The sequence below is a fragment of the Monodon monoceros genome, unplaced genomic scaffold (genome assembly GCF_005190385.1).
Source record: "Monodon monoceros isolate NGI ecotype Baffin Bay Population unplaced genomic scaffold, NGI_Narwhal_1 Super_Scaffold_1, whole genome shotgun sequence".
Lineage (NCBI taxonomy): Eukaryota > Metazoa > Chordata > Mammalia > Artiodactyla > Monodontidae > Monodon > Monodon monoceros.
In genome coordinates this window covers 57,452,093-57,477,198 of record NW_021703765.1, presented here as the reverse complement: position 1 = coordinate 57,477,198, position 25,106 = coordinate 57,452,093, and the positions used below count along the sequence as shown (strand labels likewise).

At 35.1% G+C, this 25,106-nt stretch overlaps 1 protein-coding gene across 8 annotated transcripts in view; it reads right to left on the bottom strand.

The window, feature by feature from the left end:
* Positions 1 to 25,106, bottom strand: part of ANKRD12 (ankyrin repeat domain 12) — a 113,591-nt gene that overhangs the window by 62,400 nt on the left and 26,085 nt on the right. For 6 of the 8 annotated variants that reach the window (XR_003793602.1, XR_003793601.1, XM_029223164.1 and 3 more), the window contains exons 2-4: positions 20,051 to 20,188; positions 8,683 to 8,830; positions 1,068 to 1,136 (exon numbers count right to left, since the gene is read on the bottom strand). Coding sequence is in view for 6 of the 8 variants with exons in the window: in XM_029223164.1 (XP_029078997.1) it covers positions 1,068 to 1,136; positions 8,683 to 8,830; positions 20,051 to 20,137 (304 nt within the window). In the remaining 2 variants the exon portion in view is untranslated. The remainder of the gene's footprint in view (positions 1 to 1,067; positions 1,137 to 8,682; positions 8,831 to 20,050; positions 20,189 to 25,106) is intronic. The other 2 variants (XM_029223190.1, XM_029223180.1) reach the window with 1 other exon arrangement.

Here is a 25,106-nt window from a genome sequence, read left to right as displayed (position 1 = left end):
GTATCTACACAATCTTTGACAGGTGGGTACTTATATCTTCTGATTTCCAGCAATGATCCTCAGACCATGGATGGCTTCACTACATACAGCTCATTCAGGTGCACCTTGGTACTTAGGAGCCCCACTTTAGAAAAGTACACCTAACTCCACAGAAAGTGTAGGTCTGTTCAATTTAAGGCAGATTGTAAACTTGCCTCCCACCCCAAAATTTTGATAACTAAGTATTACTGACTCATCAGCTCAATTAACAGCTTTCAGCATAATTTTAAGAATAATTATTTGGTTCTATACCAACCCCACAAATTTTTTAAATGAATACAAGGTATATCAGAAACAAATTTTATTTCAGCTTTTAGAGTTAAATGTCATATGCTAAAAACTGGACATTCAGGGACTGAACAATATTTTACATTTAAAAAGTTCAGACATAAGAATGTAAGCTCATTAAAAACTTAAAACAAAGATAATCAAAACACTTAACTAATTCAGTTTTCACATACGAGGGGATACATTTACTCTTTAATGGCATTTCTCCAGGAAACCTGGTGTTTTAATCTACTTTTAAATTCAACAGGGGCAGCAAAGTCAATACACTAAAGAGGTCAACTGAAAAATTTTAGATGTGTTTTTAAAAAAACACTGCATGTTTGAAGAGGAAGATGACACTGTCTATCAAAATCACTACACATGGTAACACTGTGTGACGGGCATACAGCTAAGACACTAAGGAACCTGGGCACCTTCCCACAGGCGTTGCTGCACGGCACAACTCCAAGGCGGTGACTTTCACACTTTTCTACATGAATGGTGCCCCCAGGTTGTGTTGCACACCTGAGTGGCTGTGTGCAGGAGTCCTGCTTGTAACGTTCACACAGAGCATGTCTTGGACATGATGCACTGGAGATCTCAAATGAAGACTGGAAAATCTTGTGTCACTCATATAGTTCACTTATTCAACCACAGATACCTATATACTGGTTTGAAAATAAGTTACTTATAGTACAATAGTTAATTATAAATGTGACAGAAACCACTGGCTAAACAGGAGCCCCTGATAATCTAATTACCTGAGTATGTCCTGTAAGAAGACATAAGTCTCTCCCCCCAATTTTCACTTGTATGTCCTGGATCTGAATCTACAGAATAAGAAGAGACAGGAGAAAAGAAAAAAGCATACGAAGGGAAATGCAGAATTCAACAAACCAACATTTTTCAAAAGACCACAATGATGTATCATTGTTTTTCCAAAAGATAATTTTTAAGGTAAAGCCAAAAGTACATTTCAAACACAGATTTGGCCAATACCTAAGATTTCAGTTTCTTTGATCTTAAAGTTGAAAAAGTCAACCACGTAGTTTGCAATAATAGTTATTACTGAGGCTGCTTATTAAAACATATCTCTTTTGAGGATATATTTTTTCTATCTCTGAATAGTGATAAAAGAGGCAGTACTCTTATCACGTTTTTCTGTTTAGAATTTGTCTTTAGAAAACTTGAATAGTGGACTTCCATCATTCTTTTTGTTCTATGAGTGCCAAAACTATTCAGAAGACAATAGAACATTTCGGACTACAGTATCATTCTAGACCACGGACCTTTCTATAATTTATAAACATTTCAAATAACATGAATTATTACTGACCACTACAAAAGACATCTTAGAAAGAAAGTAGCCTAAATCAAAACAAAGTTTATCAGCTAAGAATATGGAATGCTGCCTAACAACTCAATAAATGAGAGAACTGACTTCTGGCAGTATGGCCAGAGCAAATAATTTTACTTACAAACAATATGCTGTTTTAACTCAACATAATGTTATTCTGATCTTCACATTCTCAATTTATTGGCTTATGGTCTTCTTTCCAGGATGATCATTATAGACATTATTCATGAGTTGTTAGGTGTAAGGAAACAAAAGTGTTGGAAAAAAAAACCAATTTAGAGAACAAGTAACTCCTAAACATAGTATTTGAAAAATTTAGAGATAAGCCTAAAAGTTTAGTGATGAGAAGTCTTACTCAATCAAAGGGGAAATCGTTAATAAAATAATATTTAGACCAATTCTAGAGCAAGTGGGTAAATGGACTGAATTACAAGCCTTTCAATAATAAGCACTTATATTTTAAAATTTAACCCATTAAGTTAGCAACTAGAAGAATTCTATGAAGAATATTTGTCATTTCATTTAAAGATAAGCAAAAATTTTAAAAGGCCTCCATAAGTTGCAAAGCAAAGAAAAAAGGGCAACTAATAAGTTGCACCAACAGATCGAATTAAATGGATTATTGAAAGCAGATCATACGACTGTGACAGGTGAAAGAATAGTGGATAAAATAAACTTTCAATTATATTCATTAATATAAGGAAGTAGTTTCTCCAAACCTTTCTTTGGAAGTAATTAATCCATCCAGACTCCACACACCCTTTTGGCTTTTACTCAAATAAGTATGTTTATTTTTGGGGTGTTTGCATGTGTATTCTTAAAAAGATTTAATTAAGGAGCTAGAAAATTAAAAGCTTCCATATCCTGTCCTTTTACTCAACTACTTCTTCCTTCAGTGCTATACTGAGACTAGACCATAATGAGACTATTGTTATCTATGAGGTTTTTGTAAAACACTGAGTGCTAGGCAGAGCAATTCTCTCTCCCTGATATGTTCTTTGCAGCAAGGCAAGACAAGCAATACCTATATTTTAAAAGCCATCTTTTTTGTTTTCAATTGAAGTATAGTTGATTTACAATACTGTGTTGGTTTCAGGTGTACAGCAAAGTGATTCATTATATATATATGTATTTTTCAGATTATTTCCATTATAGGTTATTACAAGATATTGAATATAGTTCCTGTACTATAAAGTAAATCCTTGTTGTACAAGCCATCTTTTTAAGTTAATATTCTGTTCTGGATTGCAAGAGAATAAGAAAAATATCAAGTATGATTTTAAGAGTGTGCACTACGTCTGAAAATTTTTATAATAAAATATCAGGGAAAGGGACGGAGTAAATCTATAATAAATAATCACCACGAAGAGCATCAAAAGAGGACTATCCTTATTAAGCAAAGCACTAATTTTGTCTGCTACTTTAACACAGTTACCAGAAAAATTACATGTGTTTTCTTTTTTTAAAAAAGTTTTCCTCTCCAAATTTGCTTGTGTCATTAAATAGGGTAAATCCTTTAATGGCATCCAAAGCCTCGGGAAAGTAGGCCTTCTACGGCTGGCTGGCAGAGATTTAGTTCAAAACATCTGAACATACTCTACAACTGCGACCACGGACTTTGGGAACAGATCATATTGTGTCTCTTTACATTTTCTCCTACCACATTTATTTACATATTACTTAATGCCACAAGAAAAAAAATCAGTAAGGAAATAAATAATGCCTATTAAGAAAAAACAAGTATTTTTTAAAAAGTTAAGAATGTTGTATTTTTTTTACTTATCTAAACATGCAAACTAAAATGAAGTACTACTGGTTTATCCCTATATATACTTAGAGCTATCAAACCTAAAGAAAAACAAGTGCCATGATGTTATTTGAGATTAAAGAACATAAAAATGCTGGAGCCTTTATAACTATGTATAACTATTTTGAAGAAACGTTATAGAAATGTTTTACCCTTTTAACCCTGTAAACCTACTCTTAGGAATGAATAAGACAGAAAAAATTCAGAGTATAATAAAAATACAATCTGCAAAGACGCTCTATGGCATTACTCACAACAAAATAATTGCAAATTTACTTTGGAGGCTAAGAAGAGATTCACTCATGTGTAGCCTCAAGATAACTGCTCAGTACTTTCAAGTTAAGGGATTGTCATGGCATCCTTTGGATGCCATTAGTCTTGGAAAGAAAATAAGTACGATTTTATGACGGATAGTGTAGGAAAAAAGTTCCCTTAGGTAGAAACATTAATAACTTAAAGGTAATAGCAGTTATCAGTTATTAATTACTATGTCAAAAATTTTATATACAGTAACAGTATTATAAGGTGCCTACTCACTATTCATTCTCCCCTTATTAGGAATACTCCAATTTTGATCAGGGAGACAATATGTCCAGCTCAAAAATATTTGACTTTTCAGACTCTCCAGCAACTAGGGGAGCCTAACCAGTTGAGGTGCAGGCAAAAGTTTCTAGGGAGGTTGTTTCATGAGTAAAAAGGCAAAAGTCTCTCTGGGAGAAAGATACCTCTGTCTTTGGTCCTTCCTCTCCTCTTTTCTGCCCAGGAAGGATATATCCTGTGACTATAAGGCAAAATGCTTAAGGACAAAGGCTACGTATGAGCTAAGGGTAGCAGAGCAGAAAGATGAAAAGAGCTCAGTCCCTGACGGTGTTACTGAACTGCTATACCAACTCTGGACTGCGTATGCCTGGTCTTAACCGTATTAGATGAAAAAAAATCTCTATCTATTTAAGTCAGTATTAGTTTTCTGTTTTAATTAACGTATCGCAAACTGATTTTACATGATATGTCACTTAGAGGTCACAATTTTCTGAAGTTGGTATTACATGCACTTTTATAGATGAGAAAATTGGGACTTACAAGGAGCTCAACTAATTTGGCCAGGGCTAGTAGGTGGCTGAGCAAGGACTCAACAATGGTCTGTCAGACTCCAAAGCTTCTGATGATAAACACTATGCTATGATTTCCCTCTGTTATAACTACAATAACTTATCTGGTCAGGATTCTAGACTAGGAAAGATTAAAAGTAAAAGCTAAAAGTAGGTGATAAAGCAAGCTGATGCAGTAGCTGTAAGAAATAATTTCTCTTCTAGATAAGAAGTAGTTGCTTCCATAGGTTCAATAAGTCATTGTACAGATTGGCCTCAACATTTCATGGGACAAAATTTATAGGAATTCTCTAATAGGATAGGACAATGTGGGATTGACACTGGAATGAAATAAGTAGATATACTGGAGATTTGCTGAAATGAACAGTATTATGATACAGCTATAAGAACTCACTGGCATGACTGAATTATGCTATAATTTTCCCCCAAACTTTATCTGAATTTCTTTTCTAGAAAGTGTTATCTTTTAAAAAATTAATAAACATTAAATAATTGAGAATTTGGAAAGTTTAAGACACACTAGGGTATCTCAAAACGAAGACTAGGAATGACTCAGCCGGTTGATGGCATTACTGCTGATTTTGAGGACCACTGAATCTTCCTTGGACAATATAAATGTCTTAAAAAAAAATAATGACCGTGTTTTATAAAAATAATGTATGTTTATTATTTTAAAAATTCAAGGCATATAAAGAATACAAAGAAGAAAGTAACAAATCATCCCAAATCCTGGAAACAAAATGTTAACATCTCATGAACATCATGCCAAGCATCCTTCTAAATGTATATAAAGACAGAGGAACTAGTAGAGACAGAGAGAGAGAGAGAGAGAGAGAGAGAAATCAACTTATGTAAGAATAAGAAAATATCATATATATGTGCTATATTTAAATAAAAATCTGAAAGATTAACTTTAGTTTAACCCAACATAAAAAGAAAATAAACTAAAGGAATTGCTCTTCTCTATAAGAGATACCATATACTAAAGTATAAACACACACATATATAAACATATAGGTAAAATTTTAAATGAAAGATTAAAAGTTTTAAAGATTAAAAACATATTTCAGTTTCAGACTAATTAATTTCAGTTAATCCCTTGCTATGAGAGATGGTGAGTTGAGTAGCACTCTTGGCATTTTCTCCTTATTCCCCACTCCCTATTCTTTTATTTTTCACCTAAGTCAGGGCTTATAATATTTACATTTTTGTTCAGGACCTTTAATAAACCCACTAGGTTTAGGCTTAGTTCTACAATGAAACAGTCTTTATATTTAAACAATCTTATCTTTCTGTATGTGTGTTAATGTATGTCCTGTGTGCATATGCATACAAATATAAAGAATATGACATAATGCAAACAGTACATATTATTTCATAACCCACATTTTTACTCTGTATACTGTGAACATATTTCCATACAGTTTATTCCTCTGTAATGTTATTTTTAAGGGTAAAAGATCATATTTCTTCATTGGATTTACCATAATTTAACAAATCCTATATTTCTTGACAATCTTTTCCTGTTTTGTTTTTTCTATTATAAAGAAAGCTGAGAGAAATATACTTGAAGATAATTTTTACTCTCATCAATAATTATTTATATAGAATAAATGACAAAAGAATAAATCAAATGTTAACAAACTTTTAGTTTTTAACATATGCTGTTATATCTACCTGCAACAAGGTAGTTCCATAATTTAGACAAACTAAAGCAAGTTCCTATTTCAAACCAGTGACCAGTTTGTATGATTTAAGCCAACGACAGTTTTGTCAATCATTGTAAACTCTATTTCTTTGAGCACTATTAATACATTTCATATATTTCTTCACCAACTGTAATTCTGTTGTTCTGAACTACTTGCTTGTATCTTTTGTCCATTCTCCCATTTCTGTATTTTTCTCTTCACATTTAAGAGAACTTTAATTACTAATTATATTAAGATAAGGGTTGTCATATATGTTATAAATATTTCTCCCTTTTACAGTTTATTCTATATGGTTTCAGCTAATGATTTAAAATTTTAAAAAGATCAATGTCAAATACGGGGTTTGGTGCTATAACTATCTTTCATATGGAAAATATCAGTTAATGGTACTCTGGACTCTTCTTTTAAAATTATGAAAATAAGACGTTTTGCCTTGGGCCTGGAGAAATTCTTCTTAATGCTTTGGATGTGTGTGTATGTGTGTGCGTGCAAAACTAAAGCCTTCATCTGTTATTTACTAAAATTTATAAATTCAGCCTACCAAAAATATAGATATACATGTTTAAATCCATCAAAATCTCATTTAATGTTAGCCATGTGACCTTTTCAAAAAAAATAAAATAAAATAAGAGTTTGTTTTATGAAACAGTCTTAGAGAGAGCTGCAATGTCCCACTAAATTCAAATAGTGGAAAGACTGTAGCAGGGGATAAGCATATAATCCAATCAATAAAATATGAATTAGACTATGTTTATTCAGTGCCTAAAGTTCATGTCTTCCTAAGTCTTTTATTTTACACTAAATAAAAGACAACCCACTGGATCTAATAACAAAGGTTCTCATGGGAAGTGTATTATTTTGAAACCTTATTTCTAAGTCCCTTCTTCAAACTACTAGTAGGATTATCACTGTCACTGGAAAACAAAACCTGGTTAATGTAAGTACTTTAAAAATGACTAGCAAAAGGGTTTCTAAGGAGAGAGTATGAGACAAGTTAGATCTTGTATATTCGAAGGCACAGAAGCACCTTCTTCTCAGCTAAGTGACCTAGTAATACCTTGAGAACAATTTGTAAAAATAAGGAGAGTCAAGGGCTTCCCTGATGGCGCAGTGGTTGAGAGTCCGTCTGCCGATGCAGGGGACATGGGTTCGTGCCCTGGTCCGGGAGGCTTGTGAGCCGTGGCCGCGGAGCCTGTGCGTCCGGAGCCTGTGCTCCGCAACGGGAGAGGCCACAACAGTGAGAGGCCCGCGTACCGCAAAAAAAAAAAGAGAGTCAAGCTTCAAAAAAAAAAAAAAGAAAGAAAGATTCTGAACCTCTAGAAGAAGACAGTGTAACTTAAAATGAACAAAGCACATAATTTCTTAATCACTCAAAAAAAGAGCAATTTTCAAAGTTTAAAACTGTCATAAGCGTTTAAGAAAAGTTTTTAGTTCAAGCTAAGAGAAACAGCCAAATATACAAAAGGAAACCTACTTACTAACAGTGTATACTAAAATTAAGTATTTTCTAAAGATTAGCACAAGGGGTTTCAAAAGTCTAGTCTTTTGAAAATAGTCTTTCAAAAAGTCTATTTTCACAGATTCTGGAGTCAAGATCATTCCCATACTGATGATTAAGATGGCTAGAAAGATAAAAGTAGGATATGATCTCTGTACATAAATTTAGCATGTAACACTGATTTTCTTTGAGTGAAACTAAAACATTCTTAAGAACAGTTCATTACCAATACTTCATTCAGGGGCTAAAACAATTATGATAAACATATAACGAACATTCAAGTTTATATTAGTTTCAAAAAACGATTAATTCAGGGCTAAAATACAACCTAGTAATTTATTAGATAGTGGTAATAAGGTTTTAATCTATTACAAATAACTGGGATTTACTGATGTCAAGTATCATTCCTGACATAGCAAAAGTTTTGAGGAAAAAAGTACTATGAACTGGGCTTAGGAAGCTTCAATATTTTTCTTCTTTTTTTGAAAGGGACATATTACTGATTCATTTCTGAATCTAAAATGCCTAAACTTTTTTTCTTTGGTGGGTTCAATAATTTGTTCACAAAAACTCAACAGCTTTTTCTCAAATCTACCGTATCAATGCTCCATATTACTAAGTAAATTTTCATCACTGAAATGCTCCCCAAGAAATTAAGTTCTTAAAGTGGTAAGAAATTTGTAATAAACACTGAGACTGAGAAAAAAAGCTTATTGCTTTTATCTATGATAGAAATCAAATTTGGGTGAGGAATATATGAATTTCTGCCCCAATGATAAACCTGAAATTCTGAAATACAAATATTTCTCTCTAAAATGCAGTGAACAAGGAATGAGAAAGAAAATCACAGTAAAAGAAGGGTTATGATTTTACCAGCAAACAACAAAATTTCCTACCTGTGTCTGAATCTCGTTCTTCATTTCTTGATGGGCTGATGGTAAAAGGAAGTTTACGTTTCATGGACGATTTCTCTTTCATCTCCTTGCCCACATCACTCCGATCAATTTTTGGAGTTTTGCTATAGGATGCAATCTTGTCTTTACTCTATTAAAAAATTAAATATGAATAAACTTATAACAATATTAGCTGAGCAATACAGTATTAAAAAATACTTTATATAAAGTAGAAAGAGTATTACTACAAACCATCGTTGTCCTCAATGTCCTTAAGGCCCACTTTCAACAATCATAATGTGTTTTCTAACTTATTTCATATTCCCTTTTACTTAGTAATATAATTTTAAAATAACAATAAAACAAAATATCTTGAATATAATGGAACTCTATGTCTAAGATAGACATCATCACCAATAAACAAATATATAAATCAGAAAAAGCAGTCTAGATTGAATTAAGCAAATTGTATTTTATTAACTCCATGTGTCCACTCATTTAGATAAAGTATCCTACCCTCATGCCTACAGCAATTACCAAGTTCACTCTTATGATCCAACATCTGAATTGGTACATACAGCACATCTAACTGGGCTATGAAAACTCCTTTGGAAAAACATGCTAGATACTAAGAACTAAGCCATATCACCTAGCAGGTGAGCATAAATCTATGATAATAAATGACAGATATCATAACCATAGAGATTTTCAGAAGAAAATGAGTAGACTCAGACTGCAGAAGACACGAGCTTTCGACCCAAGCCAGAAAATAAAGGAAGGAAGAGTGGGAAGAAGGGGCATAAAAAAAATACTGAATTTTTTTAAAAAGTAGAATTTATCAACGAAAAGATGATTCAAAAAGAGCAATATAGGGCTTCCCTGGTGGCGCAGTGGTTGAGAGTCCGCCTGCCTATGCAGGGGACATGGGTTCGTGCCCCGGTCTGGGAGGATCCCACATGCCGCGGAGTGGCTGGGCCCGTGAGCCATGGCCGCTGAGCCTGCGCGTTTGGAGCCTGTGCTCCGCGACGGGATAGGCCACAACAGTGAGAGGCCCGTGTACCACACACACAAAAAAGAGCAATATAGTAAAGCTTTTAGTGAGTCTAATCATGAAAATATGAAGAGGGAAAAAAAAAACCAGGAAAAAAAAAAAAGACTGGGATTGAGACCTAAAATACAATTCCAGAGGGGATATTAAAAAGTTACAAAAGAATACTGTATTCATTTTTATACAATTACAATTTTAAGGACTGGAAAAATGGATTATTTTCTTGGAAAACATGCATTACCAAACACTGGCTCATGAAAGAAACAGAAAACCTGAATAGACCAATGATCATAGAAAACAATAAATCTATAGCCAAAGATTTTACGTCTAAAAAGGGTACCTATTCCAGGAGATTTTATGAGAGGTTTTAAATTAAAAGTTCAGGGAAAATATATTTCCCATTTCATATAAACAATACTACAACACAGAAATAAGATTAGAAGATACCCAATCCATTTTACAAGTGTGAAATAAAACTAATACCTAAGAAGGGTTCAAGATAGAAATTATACCTAAATTGCTTATGAAATAAATGAAACAATAAACTATCCTAAATAAACTGTCCAATCAAAGTTAGTGCCTTAGAAAGATAATATATCATAATCAAGCAGGATTCACCCAAAGAATATAAGAATAGTTCATTATTAGAAAACCTCAAGACAATTCATTATATCAAAAGGAAAAATCTTATTGTGATGTTAATAGGTGACAATAACATCTAAATAGACCCTACATTCATTCTTGATAAACCTATTAGCAAATTAGGAAGAGAATGTGACTTCCTTATATCTTAACTGGTAAAGATTAGTGAAGAATAAAAGTATTTATTTCCCAGGTGTAAAGGAAAATCCTCTTAAGCTGTTTTCTTACTTCTGCTAGTGAAATGGAGCTTCACAGGCATGCCTTTTGCTTATAAGGTTGTTTTAAAACGTCGATTTTATTATTATTCTGGTATAGTGAGGGCAACAGATCAAGAGATCGCTGCCACTGAAAAGAGAGTTTGTTACTCACAGCTCCCAAGAAGAGGAGGCATGCCGCACCATGAGGTGCCACCGGAGGAAGCACCTAGGAGGTTCAGGAAGCAGAGAGAGGGGAAGGAAATGTGAGTCAAAGCTTTTATTGCGGTTTCCACAGGAAGAAAAAGGCAAGGCAGAGCAAGCAGGTTTAGGGTTGGCTAGTTTGCATAATTTCAGCAGACTCTAGGGTATAGGTGTTGTTTCTCTAGCTGTCTGGTACCTGGTTCTGGTGTGACTGTTATTAGGGCAGGGGGATAGTGGCCCAGAGTGTGAGAGCTGGATATAGTTGGTGGTTGGGGATGGACTCTGGATTGGTTGGTTTGCATATGAAAGGTGTGGTCACACATAAATTGTTTACTATCTCTGGGCACTGAGTAGCCCTGGGAAGGGCAGTCTCCCCAGGGTCACTGAGGTCCCAGATGTCAAAGAATCAGAAACAGAAAGGCATGATTAGTAAAAAATGGTTAGCCAACAAAGTTCTAGAGATTTTCCTTAGAAATACAAATCTTTGTTATTAAAAAAAGAATTAAGAAAAACATTAGGATGTCCCTTCTCCCTTGCACTTGTGTGAGTAAAGATACTGTTCTGTGCCATAAAACAAGAGAAACCAATTTAATATGTTAAATGAAAAATGTTCACAAGAATTTATCAATCATACTCTCCTGTGCAATATGGTGATTAGTGTGAATATTCATTCCTGCTACCAACTTATTCTGTTCTCTGTAAAATAAAATTGTCCTTAAAAGTGTTACTTGAAGAAAGTGTTTTTGTGAGAATCTTAACAATAAAAATTATTTTCAGATATGGGGAAAGTAACTTTCAAAAGAAATAGCTATTTCTGATTGTCTTAAAATTTCTATATCATCAAATGGTATAAATACTCTTGTCAATTCAGGAGAGAATCACTGGCACATTCTTCTTTCATATCCATGACGTAATAAACCTAACAGAGTCAGACTTTTTTTATTTTAAAATAGTTTAAGTCTTTTTCATTTATATTAACGATTTTCTTTCAATAACCTACAACAGCTATCATACATAGCAATGAAAGTATTAATGGCAAGACAAGAATGATCCTCTATCACTGCTGATATTAAACAATGTGCTGGTAGCCTTTACCAACTCAAGAAGATAGAAAAAAATTTACCTAGAAAAAAAGAAAAAAGAAAAAAAACAAAAAACGCTTGAAGTATATAAACCACAATGTTAATGGCTATCTGTGGGTAATGGCATTACAGGTGTGCTGGGAGACAATTCTCTATAGCTCTCTTGCATTTCTGCACATCTTGCAAGCAGAAGCACTAAATCCCTTTATTCTATCTTTTCAAGGATATCTGTATAGAGAATAGCCTTGGAAGACAGAGAAAGTGTCTCCCTCTGGAGCAAAGGGTAGATCAGACCTGTTCACTGTTCAGTATAATAAATAATTTCTCCCTTTAGGGCAAAGGTCAGGTAGATTTATTGCCCATTAAAAAGATTTGGGATTCCTCTCCTATAATACAATCCACTGTATATGTAGTTGTCACCTGGCCTTCTTTGCATCCCTTTGTGAGAAACAGGGCTCAGAGAACAGGCACAAATGCTGACATATGGCTACAGCGATTGCTATGAGAAAAAATGCTTTTCTCTCTATCCGACCCAGGAGTCTCATGTCTTCTGCCATAATCCATGAAACTAATTAGCTTGCAAGTAGGGTAAAACCTCAGATGCTTCATCTCAGACAAGGCAATTTCTATTTTCATTATTCTTATATACATTTTCTAATTCCTCTGTAATGAACATTATTACATTACTTGAATAATAAAAAAAAAGTTCTCAGTTATCATGGGGATAGGAGATAATGAAGGTCTGAACTATATTGATGATGAAAAGGATAGGGCAGAGCTATTTAAGAAAGGCAGACGATTAACATCCACTCTCTCACACTTTACGAATTTAACCCGGGTTTTAGCTTATCAGAAAAGGATTGATGAAAGATTTTGTTTTGCAAATTATAGCTAATTTATAGCTAAAAATGTCAGTGGAAAAAATTTTAAACTAAAACCAATGGGGAAAAAAATCCCACAGATAGCAGTGAAAGGATAAAATATTTGAAGAATTTTGAGGAGACATTTTTGATGAACCCCTGACTATTGTAATATTTAACATGGTAATAAAAGCACTTTATATAAAAAGCATATTGCTATAGAATGGGATTATTTAAAATTATTGTCTATTTAAATGCATTTAAAAATTAAACTTTGGTTCAGGTTATTTTTAAATATAGAATCTTATAACAGCAATGTCTGTGTCATATTAAGCTGTAAATACGGTCTGTATTTACATAAGAGAACAGCTACATAATATTCATTTCTAAAAATTTTATGGAAGGAAAAACTCAGCAGAAGCTAGAGGCTGGTTTCAAGGCCAATCACTCACCAAGAAAAGACAATCCTAAGAATATGTTTTACAAATAAATAAGTGAATAAGATGGTCATGCCGCCTTCTCTCCTTCCCTCTCTTCTAACTTTATTTTGTCCTAAGAAGCAGTAGTAACATGGTCTATAAGCAAGAAATTTGGAATGGAAGTTATGGCCTTTCCTCTCTTAAGGTGCAAATAAACAGCTCAAATATCTATTTAAAATGAAAGAAAATTACTTCTAACAACAGCTTTGGATGTCAAGCTGCTCAGAAATCCCAAAGCATGGCAGTAACCACCATGCGTACTGCCTCAGAAGGGCTTTTGACCATTACCCAAACAAACGTGTGATCTTGAGAAAGAACACGGGATGGTTAAACGGAGACTGAGAACAGTTAAGTAGCCCTTTAGGGAAGCCAACTGTTAATAATTAAGGCATTTAATAGTTTGTGTTTATTCTTCCTGCTTATCTTATAAAGCTAATGATTAATAAGTATTCTTAACTTACCTAAGCGATATTTTTAATAGAAATAATTAGTAAAAAGTGTTTGATTTTTGCTTGCCTCTATAGTTTTAAGAAATCACACTGTTATGAAGGCAATGGTCAGGACTACTGCATATTTAGTGGCAATCTTCAAAAAATAATACGAAGTACCTAGAAGAATAAAAGCTTCAACAACTTTAGCCTTATAAATTCAAATCCAAAAACTGACATCAAGTAGCTCACATGTAATTTCACAAATGCAACCTTCACTATATTTAAGCATTTAGAAATAAAAGTTATAATTCTTTCCTCAAATCTCACATTGTACTCTGTCCCCACAACTCTACTGAGGTCCCCTTTACCCAGGTCACTGTAAGGTATCTCTACTGACAATGGCCTGGTCTTTCCTATTAACTGTTGCGGCATTTGTCATACAGACCCCCCTCGCCACTCTTTGCCGTGTAACTTCTGCTTCTCTCTCTGTCCTCCTTGCTCCCCCTCTCCTGACTCCTAAAATATCTGAATTCCTCAGGGTATGCTCTCCTCCATTCTTGCCCCACTCTCTTTAGGTGACATCTCAATACCTATAGATCACTTTTCCACAAATCCTCATACATTTATTTCCAGTCTAGCTGTTCTTACCTCTAGACGCATATCTAACTAATACTATCTAACTGATACTTCTATTGGATGCTCCGATGATCAACTAAATTCAACAAGTACAAACCAAACACATTCTTCTTCAAACAACCTGTCCCTTTTCCTGAGTGCCCTCTCAGGGGTCCAATCAACTTCAGAGTGGACCCAGACAACTTTTTCTATACATACACAAGTTTCAGTAATTCAATATCTTTTAGATCTGCCACTTCTATCCCCACAGCCACTGCCCACACTGCCTTCTGCTTGGATTTTTAAATAATACTCTAACTGGTTTCTGCCATGGCCCTTCCCTTCTGGCTCACTGGCTACAGCATAAATTTCAAGATCTTTAGCAAGGAACACAAGGCCATAATGAACTGGCCCCTGTCTAATGCTTATCTCCTACCCTCCACCCTTCACAGGCTACATCCTAACTCTGTATGCATTACTTTAACAGATTCTTGTCTTTTTTACATCTCCTGCTTAAGTCTACTCTTTCCTCTCATTTTCCTGCTAGTCACATACTTGAGAATCCAGATCAGGTATCTTTTCCACTGTGAGACCACCCCTGAACATCCTAGAACTGACTGCTTCTCTCCTTTGCCCCATCACTGTACACTCAAATACTTTCATTAGTGTGAACAAAGTATGGTCCCTGAGACCATTTCAGGGGAAATGCGAAGTCAGAAATATGCTCACAATAACACTAAGATGTTAGTGTATCTTTCTCTCTCATTCTCTGAAGAATGTGTATTTGAGCCTTGAGATTACGTGACAAGAGATATCTGAACATCCGGATTGCAGAAGCAGATGAGCATCTGGCTATCTTCCTGTTAAGCCACACGTTAAAGATATGTGCAAAACCAATGACACTCTTCTCACCGATACTGTCTTGGAATATACAGTTGTGTTTCATAAAAATATATTATTAACATGTAAGAGTTATACTGTTTTTTTAAACCAATTAATAAATTTAAATTTTTTCTCAGTTTTAATTTCTGATTGTGTAAACGTCAACAGACATACCCACATACAGAAAAGCCCTTTAGCCTCCTCAGTTATGCTAAAAAAAAGTATCAAGGGGTCCTGAGAGCAAAACACTTCAGACACAGAGATAGAGCAATTACTTAAGAGTCTTCATAAAGATTTAGACCAAGCCTTAACCACTGTTTTTTTTTTTTTTTTTTTTTGGCCGCACAGCACAGCATGCGGGATCTTAGTTCCCCGCACAGCAGGGATTATACACATGCCCCCTGAAGTGGAAGCGCAGAGTCTTAACCACTGGACCACCACCAGGGAAGTCCCACCAATCACTGTTTTATTTCAAGGGTCATAGGAGAGGCACACAACACAATAAGCATCCCATGTAAGGTTTGTTGAATAAAATGAATAAATTAGTGAACTCACGCTCCTTAAGATTTGGCACATTAAAATATATTTGGGGAAACTTCTGTCTATAGTAGAATGAAGATACTGGCAACTTATCTCTCCAAGGAATAACTATAAACCTGGACAAACTGTCGAAAACCACCATTTCAAGGCTCTAGAAATCGAACAAAGACAACAAATTGAGAAGCATTTTCAATAAGAAAAACTGCTGAACTACGGATAAGAAGAGTGATTGTCTTCGGCATTCTTGCCTGGGGTTGTTCTCATTTCCTGGCTAATGCTTAGTTTGCATGAAGTAGTTCCAGGGTGGGGCTGGCAATGAAAACCAGCATCTTTGCTGCCAAAGAGTCAACTTGAATTGACACAGAAGGCCAAAACCCCACCACCCAGTCACTCCGTTGATAAAAATAGCAAGCAGGGTAGGAAAGGAATGGAGTGGAAAAAAACCCCATAGTTCTATTAGCCTACGGCTGTGGTCCCACTGTGGGGGAGCAGCAGCCAGTAGACAAGCCAGAAATTTAACAGGGAGATTGCAGAAATCAGAGAGCCACGGGGGCACTAGATAAGACAGCCACTCATCCCTGGCACTCATCCCTGGCAGACAGGGTAAGTATGTGGGGAAGACCTGAGAAGGGCTAAGCTCTGCACAGACCCCTCACTCACTGACAGGGAGACTGTGTGCACACACTGGGGAGGTCTACAAGGGTCCAAGCTCTCTACACCATCCTTAGTCAACGAGGAGCCTGCACACATGAGGGAACTCCTGGGTGAGCCCGACAGAAAGTAAATGCTAGGGCTTACCTGAAAAATGCCTGAACATTGAGCACACTCCCCAACACACATGTATATCTATCAGTGGAAGGTGGAAGCCTTATTGGCTCATGGTAAGGCTTACTGGCTCACGTTTGAGCACAACGCCTGACCAACCAATGGTTGCTAACTAATCCACGTAGGTATGGGGCAACCCCTAGTAAAGCAAGACTAAACAAACAAACAAAACCCCCAAAAACCAAGACACCAGTGGTTGTGACAAAGTAACAAACACTGCAAAACCTGACATTTTACTAAAAGCAAACAAACAAAAAACTAGCAACAGTTACAACTGTTAGGTGGGAAATAATGAGAATCCAGAGCTGCTATATGACCTAAACTGTCCAGTTTTCAATAAAAATTATGGCAGCTGGGAAAGCAAGGAAAAAAGTATTCAAGAGAAACTTCTCTGAGTGGGCCAAGATAGGTTTGGCAAAGTCTATAAAGAGGAAGGAAGGGAGGGGAGAGAGGGAGGAAGAAAACAATGTTTAAAGAATTAAAGTATGACAACAATGACTTAAACAGAGAACATGAATAAAGAACAATTACAAAGAAATACTGGATTTGAAAAGTAAAGTGACTGAAAATGTATTAGGTATGTTCAATAGCAGATGTGAGATGGCAAAAACAAACAAAAAAATCAGTAAATTCAACACCCCAAATTTCATGAAAACTATTAATCTACAGATCCAAGTAACTCAAAAAACCCCAGGTAGAATAATTGCAAAGGGATCCTAAACACATTACAGTCAAACAAAAGAGAAAACAGCAACGGAAAAAAAATTCATCACAATTAACGGCTGACTTCTCATCAGAAACACTTAAAGCAAGAAAGAAGTGGGATGACAATCTACTAAAAGGAAAAGTCAAGTAAGAATTCTATACCCAACATAATAAAGGCAAACAGTCATGAATGACCACATACTGTAGAATTCCATTTATATGAAATACCAGAATAGGAAAATCTATAGAGACAAAAAGTAGATTTATTTGCTATCTAGGGCTGTGGGGTTTGGGGACAGAATGGGGAGTAACTGCTAATGGGTACATAGGGCTTCTTTTTCATGTGAAAATGTCCTAAAATTGACAGAGGTGGTGATTGCACAACTCTGTAAATGTACTAAAAACTACTGAATTTTACATTTTAAATGAGTAAATTGTATGGTATGTGAATTATATCTCAAAAAACCTGTTTTTTAAAAATGGCAAAAATCAAGATATTCTTAGATCAATGAACACTGAGAGAAATCACAGCTGAAGACCCGTCTTACAGTAAATACTAAGGAAAATTCTTATAGATTGTAAGGAAATGACACTAGGCAGTAACCTGAATTCACAGGAAGAAATTAAGAGTGCCAAAATTGGTAAATCTGTAGGTAAAAACAAAGAACTGTATAAATATATACTTCTCTTTAATTCTCTTATTTCTTTAAAATTAAGACTGTATAAAACGATAATTGTAACATTCTGTTGTTGAGTTAATAACAAATGTAGATATAATCTATACTACACAGAGAACACAAAGGAAGGGAAGGTAACAGAGCTATACTGGAGCAAAGTTGCTGTATTATACTGGATTTAAGTCAATATTAACCTCTAGTAATTAGCATGCACATTATAATCCCTAGATCAACATTTTAAGAATATAATTTAAGAAACATAGTTTAAAAAATCATAGAAATTTAAATAGTACACTGAAAAATAGTTTTTTAAAAAAGGCAGCAAAGACAGGAGAGAAAAAAAGACCTGAAACATAAGAACAAAGTGCAAAATGGCAGATATAAATCTAACCTTATCAATAATTATATGAAGTGTGAGTGGATTAAACACTGCAATCAAAAGCAAAGACTGCCAGTGCAATCAGGCAAGAAAAGGAAATAAAAGTATTCATACTGGAAAAGAAGTTAAATTATGTCTATAAGCAGATGACATAATCCCATATGTAGAAACTCCTAAGGAATCCACAAACTTTTAGAATAAATGAGTTCAGTAAGGTCACAGGATATAAGATCAGTATACAAAAATATTTGCATTTCTATATACCAGCAGTGAAAAATCCTAAATGAAATTATCTATAATGGCATCAGAAAGAATAAAATATTAATAATTTAACAATAAAAGTACAAGATTTGTACACTGAAAACTACAAAGCATTGGTCAGGGAAATTGAAAATCTAAATAAATGGAGAGATATTCTGTGGTGATGGACTGGAAGACATGTTAAGATGACATACTACTCAAAGTGATCTACTGATTCTATAAAATCCCTATAAAAATTTCAGCAGGCTTTTTTTTTGTGGAAACTGACAAGCTAATCCCAACATTTATATGGAAATGCAAATGACCCTTAATAGCCAAAAGAATTTTTGAAAAGAACAAAGTTAAAAACTTACGTGTTGATTTTGAAAGCAGATTTGGGGTTGCTTGGACTTTGGGGTGGGAACAGGGACACACTGCAAATGGGCATTTAAGGATCTTTTAACAATGATGGAAATGGTCTAAACTGTATTGTGATGATGGTTGCACAACTCCATAAACTTACTAAAAATCCCTGAATTTTACACTAAGTGGGTGAATTTTATGGTATACAAATTACACCTCAATAAAGCTGTTCAAAAAAGATCCTACATGAATGTTCAGACTCTTTATTCATATTAGCCAAAAACCGGACACATTTCAGATGTCCTTCAACAGGAAAATGGCTTATAGGAAGAAAAGAACTTAAAAGAAAAAAAAAGAAAAATCCAAAGAAAGAAAAATTCAAAGATAATGTGTAAAACTAACTAGATAAAGCAGAGACTAGGGATAGTGAGACCACTTAGGAGACAACTACAGAAGTCTAAATAAAGGTTTTGAGGGTCTAAATTAAATAGTAATGAAGAAGGATAGATGTAAAAGGGCAGAATCATGGGTCATTGGCAATGACTAATAATAAACAACAAAAATGGCTAACATTTATTGAGCACTTACTATATACCAAGCATTGTATTAAGTATAATACTTAAGTCATTTCACTGTCACAATTCTATAAAGTACTGTTGTCCTCTATTACAGAGAGACATACTGAGTTTGGAAAAGTTATGTAAATTTATCCAAAGTTATAGACATGGAAAAGTGAACGGCTACTGTGTATGTGTGTTTCAGTACCAGGGGTCAGGGGGAAGAAATGACAAATGATTGTGAGGTCTTGGATCCCCAGCCTCATGATCATTTCTCAAGTAACTGTGTGATCTTGGTAATTTTGTTATTTTAGGGAATGAAAAACAATCTCACTCCCAGGATCTGGCATCCATACGGCTTTTTATTTTATGAGCAGTTACTAAAAATATGAAATCATGGGAATTCCCTGGTGGGTCTAGTGGTTAGGACTCTGAATGTTCACTGCCAAGGGCCGGGTTCAATCCCTGGTCAAGGAACTAAGATCCCACAGCCACTGGGTGTTGATAAAATAAAATAAAGTAAAACAAAATAAATAAAAGTTACAATTAGAAAAGTTTTTAATAAATAAATAAATAAATAAAATACTAAATCAGGAGTCTTTTTCACAATTTCCAAAGAGTCAACAAATCTTTAGCATAATCATATACCTTTCTTCCATATGGTTTTTCTACCATATTGCTGTCACTGTCAGAATTTTCACTCTGCACTGGTTTTGTGAACCCAGATTTGGGCATCTTATAGCTGTTCAACTAGCTTCTTCTTTTATCAGTCTTCTCATCCTGGATCTGCAAAGAATGGATATATAAGGATTATTTGTATACGTATGCAATAAAGTCTACTTAAAGTTTATGCACCACAATTAGTGCAATTTGGTTTCTTCCATGTCTCTATAAGATAACTTATTTTCTCAGAGAGGTTATCCTAGCCTAAAGTAAGTTTTCATTTAACAATTTGAGCTTCTAATTAAAGTTCTCTTGCTCAAGTCCATTCAGCTTGTCACTGAAAAGGGAACTACTTTTATATTTCTTCCCATCTTCTCTAGACTAGTACCTAACCTCCAGCTTTTTGGGTAACCAGCAGCAGTCCAAGTGGAGGCAAAGTGTTTGTCACCCCACCCAGCATGGCTCCAGTGGCAGGAGCTCCTAACAGATTCTCTGGTAGCTCTGCATTGGTCTGGAAATTATTCCTAAAGACTCAACCAAGAACTTGATAGGTGTGATCAGTAATTTTACAACGAATTCTATTTTAAGTTAAATTAAGCCCTTACTACTTAAAATCCCCAGAGTGGTTTATTTTCATTCACTGAACCCCCAGACATCCCCAGGTATTCCGTCACTTTATCAACCTATTCACTGATTTAACCCTTATCATACTATACGGTAATTATCACTTTACATATCATTTTCTTTCCAACTTGTTTAGCCTTCTGTCTCCTCCTCTACAAGCCGATTTAATAGGTCAAAGAGCCTCTTACAAGCTCTTTTTTTTTCTTCTAGAAGTTTTTGCTTGAGAGATCCAGAAAAAATTCCAAAATGTGGGTTTTATATATAAAAGGGGTAGTCATGAGGCTAGACCTGTGTTGCTGTCTGATGACCTATTAGTCACACATGGTTGTTGAAAGTTTAATTAATTAAAGTTGGTACCACACTACATAGTGCATCTGTGTAGTCTGCACTATTATCTACTCTATGACCCCAGGAAGCTCTACTGCACAGCACTGGGCTAGACAGGCTGCTGGCCAACAGGAACAGGACCTGGGCCACAACAAGAAGCACAATGACTGACAAGCCTAATTTTAACTACTTCATGCTATAAATTTCCTATAAATGGGTATCATAGATATAAGTAAGCTACATTCTAGGACCTATATGAATTATTAAAACTCAGACATCCTGAACAGAATATTAGTAAAATCTAATTCTTCAAATTGTTCTACTGGTGCTTTAAAATCTGTTTGGTTTCAATAGAAACAAAACCAAAAAACCCTTAAATGAACTGAGATAATTGATAAATTATTAAAACTAGTTTATATTAATCTGAATGTAGCCAAATTAGAGTATACTGCAACACAAAAAAAAACTGCCACAGTTCAAATAGTTCAAATCTTTCATTTTATAGAGGAGGAAACAAACCTGAAGAAACAAAGGAAAAAATTTGACACTACACAGAAGAGGCAAAGTTTCCCTTGGGGTCATTTAACTGTTTCTACTATTACCATATAAACGGAATCATTTAAACTTAGTACTGTCCTCAAAGCCAGCCCTATGCAAAGCTTACAGAGTTAGAGTTACAAGTCATATATAAAGAGAAAAATTCTGACTCAGAAGCAAAACCGAGGTGCATAATATCAACAGGCATTAACCTAGGTGACACTATGAAGATGAAGCAGTTATCTCCTTTTGTAGACCAAGCAAAACAAGTCACTGGTGAATGAAGAACTGTCATGAATATTTTTGGAGAAAATTAAATGTGGTAATAATATTATATTAATAGACTGTATGTTTAAAAAGCTTGTATTATTTTTCAATAACTGTACTTGGGGCTTCCCTGGTGGCGCAGTGGTTTAGAATCCGCCTGCCAATGCAGGGGACACGGGTTTGAGCCCGGGTCTGGGAAGATCCCACATGCTGTGGAGCAGCTAAGCCTGTGGGCCACAACTACTGAGCCTACGCTCTAGAGACCACGAGCCACAACTACTGAGCCTGCGTGTCTAGAGCCTGTGCTCCGCAACAAGAGAAGCCACTGCAGTGGGAAGCCTGTGCACCACAAGAAAGAGTAGCCCTGGCTCGCAGCAACTAAAGAAAGCCTACACGCAGCAACAAAGACCCAACGCAGCCATAACTTAATTAATTAATTAATTTTAAAAAAATAATAACTGTACTTGGAAAATTTTAGCACTAACAAAACTCACAAATGGATTTTAAAAATATCACTTCATTCAACAACGTACTTAATAAATAATTAGGTTCTGGGCCCAAGATATATACTGTAATCCTTAGAACAATCAACACACAAAGAGATGATCGAAATCACATTGGTTAAATTAAACTTGAATATTTAAAAATGTACAAATAACCCAACAGAAGGCAGAAAAAGAGATACTGAGGAATGAAAAACAGAAGGAACAAACAAAACAATAATAAAGTGATAGACCTAATCCAAACATAGCAATAATTACATAAAATGCAAACGTTAAACACACCAATTAAAAGACAGATTGTCAGAGGAGAGAAAAAAAATGACCAAACTATACACTAACAAGAAATTCACTTCAAATATAATGGTATGAGTAGGTTAAAAGTAAAAGAATGGAAAAAGATATGCCATGCAAGCATAATCAAAGGAAAGCTGGAGTAACTGTATTAATATCAGACAAAACAGATCTCAAAGCAAAGAGGGACATTACATATTATATACTGGTAAAAGGCCCACTTCACTAAACAGGTATGTAACTAGCAACAGAGTTTCAAAGTACAGGAAGCAGAAACCAACAAAACTGACAGAAGAAATAAACAAATTGATAGTTACAGCTGGAGACTTCAACTACTCTCTCAGTAAGACAGAAAATCAACAAGGATATAAAAGAACTAAAAAAATGCCATCAATTTGAATTGACTGGATCTAATTGGCATTTACAGAAAAATCTGCACAACAAACAGAATACTCATTCTTTTCAAGGACACACATAATATTCACCAGGCTAGGCCACATCATGGATCATAAACAAACATTAATAAATTTAAAATTAAAATCATACAAAGTTTGTTCTCACACAACAAAGAAATTAAACCAGAATCAGGGCTTCCCTGGTGGCGCAGTGGTTGAGAGTCGGCCTGACGATGCAGGGGACGCGGGTTCGTGCCCCGGTCCGGGAGGATCCCACATGCCGCGGAGCGGCTGCGCCCGTGAGCCATGGACGCTGAGCCTGCACGTCCGGAGCCTGTGCTCCGCAGCGGGAGAGGCCGTGGCGGTGAGAGGCCCGCGTACCGCCAAAAAAAACAAAACAGAATCAATTATAGAAAGATAACAATAATATATCCAAATTAAAAAACAAAGAAAAATCAATGAGGCTAAAAACTGGTTTTCTTAAAAAAAAAAATCAATAAAATTTATAAACCTCTTAGCCACACCTATTAGAAATAAGACAGAACACGTTACAAACTTTATACAAATAAATTCAACGAATTAAATGAAACAAATTCCTTGAAAGGCACACACTACCAAAGCTCACTGAAGAAAACAATCTCAATAACTCAATACTTATTAAAGAACTTGATTTCATATTTAGAAACAAAGAAAACCCAGATGGCATCAATGGTGAATTCTACAAAACACATACGCGGAAGAAATATTACCAATTCTACACAAACTCTCCTGAAAAGGAAAGAGAACATATTTTATGAGGCCATCAATACCCTGATAGCAAAACAGAATAGTCTTTTACAAGAAAACTACAGACCAATATACCTCATAATCATAACAAAATCGTCAACAAAATATTAGTAAATCAAATCCATCTTTATAAAAAAGGATAATACATCATGACCAAATGGGATTTATACCAGAAACTTGAGGTCAGTGTAATGTTTGAAAATCAATCTATGTAATTCACTGTATTAACAGACTAAGAGACATAAATAACCATTTCAACAGATATAGAAAAAGCATTTGATAAAATTTAATACCCGTTAATGACAAAACTCTCAGCAAACTAGTACTAGAACAGAACGTGAATGCTTTCTTTCTCTCCTAAGGTCAACAATGAGGCAAGGATGTTCGCTCTCATCTCTTCCCCCCCCCCAGCTTTACTGAGGTATAACTGACAAACAAAAATTGTATATAGTTAAGGTGTACAATGTACCAATTTGATAAATGGATACATTGTGAAAGGGTTAGCACAATCAAGTTAAGTACCATCTCCTCACATAGTTAGCATTTTGTGTGTTGAGACCGCTTAAAATCTACTCAGCAAATTTAAAGTATATAATACAGTATTAACCACAGTCACCATGCCGTACACTAGGTCCCCAGAACTTACTCGTCTTATAACTGAAAGTTCATACCCTTTTACAGTGTCTCTGCATTTCCCCTACTCCCAAGGCTCTGGCAACCACCACTCTACTCCCTGCTTCTGTGAATTCAACATTTTTAGATTTCACATCTAAGTGAGATCACACAGTATTTATCTTTCCGTCTGGCTTATTTCACTTATTTAGCATGTCCTCCAGGTTCAACCCTGTTGTGACAAATGGCAGGATATTCTTTTTTTTTAATGGTTAATATCCCATTGTAAATGTATATACAGTTGACCATTGAACAACACAGGTTTGAACTGTGAGGGTCCATTTGTATGTGGATTTTTTTTTCTTTTTAAATTTATTTTTTGGCCACACTGTGGGGCTTGTGGGATCTTAGTTCCCCGACCAGGGATTCAACCCAAGCGCCCTACAGTGAAATTGCCCAAGTCCTAACCACTGGACTGCAAGGGACTTCCCAAGGATTTTTCTTTTTTTTTCAATAAATACATACTACATTACTACATGATCTGTAGTTGGTTGAATCCGAGGACGTGGAACTGCAGACACAGAGGGTCAAATGCAAAGTTATATGTGGATTTTTGATTGCACACAGGATTGGGGTCCCTAACACCCAAATTGTTCAAGGGTCAACATTTTCTTTAATCATTCATCCATCAACAGACAC